Source organism: Acanthisitta chloris, unplaced genomic scaffold, assembly GCF_000695815.1.
Source record: "Acanthisitta chloris isolate BGI_N310 unplaced genomic scaffold, ASM69581v1 scaffold5338, whole genome shotgun sequence".
Taxonomy (NCBI): domain Eukaryota; kingdom Metazoa; phylum Chordata; class Aves; order Passeriformes; family Acanthisittidae; genus Acanthisitta; species Acanthisitta chloris.
The window spans coordinates 8,949-12,474 of NW_008686316.1; the positions used below are offsets into that span (position 1 = coordinate 8,949).

A 3,526-nucleotide genomic window follows, 5' to 3' on the forward strand; every position below is an offset into this window, starting at 1 on the left:
CCAGGGACTCAGATACCACTGATGTGACTCACAGAAGCATTTGATTGCTTGTTTCTTTCATGGGTACAGTTAAGTGCTTTCAACAAGTTTAGGGTCTCAGTATTGAGGTCAACCACCAAAAGCAAGTGTGTTCTTGCAGTAAATATCAGTTTATAACTCATGTGAGAGAGAATTCAATATGGTTGATACTGGCAGAGATCACCACTGGTGAAGATTATCAAGTCCATTCAGCCACCTTAAGCTCCTCTTAGAGCTACATTTGGGCCAAAGAGGAATGCAACATCACAAATGTATATAAAAGCAGTCTTAGAGCAAAGCATAATGCAGCAAATTTGTGTATAAAGAATACACTCAAAAGAAGTTACTTCACTCTTACCCCAATAAGTCATGCTTTGCTTGCAAGTTCATATCAAGATTAGCAGGGTTTATAGGGAAATAATGAGAAGTCACGTCTCCTATCAGCCAAAAGTATCTGGAGCTTGTCTAAAAGTTTCTGTACTCATGGCATTTAGTTCATTAATAAGCAAGACTACTCACGAGCATAAACGTGACAGGACAACTGAATAATCATTAACACACAGACCTGAAAGCTTATTCAGTTTTATGTTTTCCTAAAGTATTAAGCATTAGATCAAGGAAGCTGGTTGAGAAAGCTTTTGCAAAACTGTAACCTGGTACAAAGGTAACTCCAGCTCAGATTTGATAGTGTTTGACAGACAGGACTGCTGAGCACTCAACAGCAGTTGAATTCCTATGTCAGAATTTTTCCAAGTGTTTTTTTTTTAACTCTCCCTAAGGGTTACAAAACCTCTTCCCATACAGAATTTGTACAGTTCACATGGCAGCCATGATTTTGGAAGCTGGGCCAGAGCAGTTCCCTTTCAGTGGGCACAAGGCTAAGTCCCACAGAACAAGTTCCTTAAGCCCTGAAGCAGTTTCAGTGCTCACCTTAGAAGCAATCACAATAAAGTCTTAGTAGTACACTACTGGGCTTCCACAGCAGCACAGCAGTGAGATACAGAATTCTAGAAAAATAAGCTGTATAGCTTTATTTTGGTCTCTACTTCAGAAAATGCATACAAGAGTAGAAATGCTTCTTGTAAACTACAAAAGCCAGTATGGTTTAACAAGTTTAGCAGAAGCACAACCTCTCAGTAAGCAATACATTAAGAGACAGGAAATGGGCAATGTTTTGCTAGTTACCTGCAATTTCGTGGCAACATTCTTACAACACCAGCAAAGAAAGAAATCTTTAAAAAGCCCTGGCATCCCCTTGAGAGGCACCATAGTCTGCCAAGCCATGCCTGTCAGTCCACTCCTGGGGGAAGTTATGAACACAGGCCATTGGGGCACACTGCAAGTGTGTGTTTATACAGTTCCTCTGTCAAAACATTGTCTTGACAGAGATTCAAGAATTCTCACTGTGCAACTACTTGATTAAAGTTTGATCAGCTTTGTTAACACAGCAGAAGGGACAACCAGTAACAGCCATGCTTCCAGATATTGGATAAAGGGGCAGTTTGGAAGACAACTTACTTGCAAGTCAGAATACGTATTACGTCATTTGGCTTATACTGTTCAAAGCACACAACACAAGAATCTCCATCAGGACCAGTTTCCTAAAACAGTAAAATGAATTTACAGTATTAACAGACTTTGAAAGCTCCCTCTGAACTCCAGTCACATTTGCTGCAGACAAAGGGGTCTAGCTAAACTAATCCAAGATGCTCCCGAATATAATCTTATAGAAACACACCATGTGGATTACTAACAGTCAAGCTGACACTTCAACAGAAGTATTGAAAATTTAAACCCATGGTTTAGAATTCCAGCTGAAATCATCATTGGATTTCTGGAGGCAGTACCGTAGAGGTTTAGAAACTGCTACCTCCAGTTTTTGTTACAAAAAGAAGAGGCAGGGAAGCTGATTAGATATACTAGTTTACCTTTAAGCATCCATGCCACAAATTGGGACCTCAGCAAGACTACAAGAAAGCAGCTAGCAATATAATCTGAATTATAAGAACATAACAAAGTCTTGCAGCTTGGAAAAGGACCTGGCCTGAAAGAGGAACCTTTGGGTTCCAAAGTGAACCATAACCAACAGTTATGGGCTCAGAGAGACTTCTGCATCTTGCTGCAGTACTATGGACCACTCTCCAGGTTCTGTGCATTTAATGCATGGGAGATCATAGGGTCAGTCCTACCTTGTCCCCTTCCTTCAGGGTGCGCAGCTGCATCTGTTCAATGGCCGCCTTAGCCCTGGCCTTGAGCCGCCGCTGTGACAGAAAGGAGTCCTGGTTAAACATGGTCATTTTTCTCCCAAGTTACTAATACTTACCCAGGCGCCTACTGCAAGCAGAGAACATTTTTAGAACCCAGATATTATCAAAACAAGCCAAGTAAGCATGACCATGCTATTTAGAGACAACATGAAACAGAGTTTCGGGACATACTGATGCGGTTATTGACTGGGTGACACACCAAAAAGGCATCTGCTTTGTTTTTACATAACCTTTTCACACAAAGCACAGAAATTCCAAGAGTTTCTTCTTTGAGAAGATACAAGATAATACCCTGATCATATTAGACCCAGCCAAAACAAACAGAATCCTTCAAATTGACTTAGTACTGAAGATGGAATATTGAGTCTGACCCTCAATAGTTTCTCACTTCATGACACCTCCCTACCACAAACTCACATCCTGATGAAACATGAGAGATTCTTTACCAATCAGCCCACTTACCACCAACACACCCTGAACTAGTCCTGTCACCAGTGCTTTACAGCTTGCCTTGCAACTGTTGCTGTCCAGCTGTGACTACAGAACACTGAATTAGCACAGGAGCCACCCTCTCTGTTTAAAGGTCATAGGTTGGTGCTGTTCACCAACACAAAGAATAGGACTGTCCTCTCCCTCCCCAGTGGATTTACTACCTCAGGACCCGATGACATATCAGGCAGCTCTGACAGTGCCATCACAACATGACACTTACCTCAGGGTCAAACTAGACTCAAGTTTTGCAGCTAACCAAAAAGCCTCTTCTCAACTCGACTGCTCCATGCATTCCACCTCCTTAGGCATTTTAGCTCAGTTTCATGAATCTTTACCAGCTCCACTGGGACCCTGTCAAAGAGTCCTGGGGCGAAATGAGCTATTTGTGTATCAGTCTTGTTTTGGTGCCCTAAGACAGAGCATCCATGTGCATGCTTTTAAGAGTTTAATAGCTGATAGCTATTAACAGCTATCAAGGAAGAGATGCATAAAATCCAAAGGTAAAGGATGCAAACAAATTTTCAGACAGACTTTTTTAGGAACAAGAACTAGTGAAGTTTTCTTGGAAGCTTGTACAGTTCTTCTGCTGAAGACACCAATATATGTTTCCATATGTCACTGACGGTTAACTCTGGAATGATGTTACCCTTGTCAATGTTTGCTGCTGAAGCCACAGAGCAGCAAACACATCCTGCTGTTTACTGAGGCCCCCAAAAGTCTGAGCAGCAAACGTGGTAACATCAACACAG

The 3,526-nt window shown here is 41.7% G+C and overlaps 1 protein-coding gene across 1 annotated transcript in view; it reads right to left on the bottom strand.

Moving 5' to 3' along the window:
- Positions 1-3,526, bottom strand: part of RNF128 (ring finger protein 128, E3 ubiquitin protein ligase) — a gene marked incomplete at its 5' end in the record, with an annotated part of 11,609 nt that overhangs the window by 3,318 nt on the left and 4,765 nt on the right. The window contains 2 exons of the mRNA XM_009080063.1: positions 1,537-1,619; positions 2,208-2,279. Coding sequence (XP_009078311.1) covers positions 1,537-1,619; positions 2,208-2,279 — 155 coding nt within the window. The remainder of the gene's footprint in view (positions 1-1,536; positions 1,620-2,207; positions 2,280-3,526) is intronic.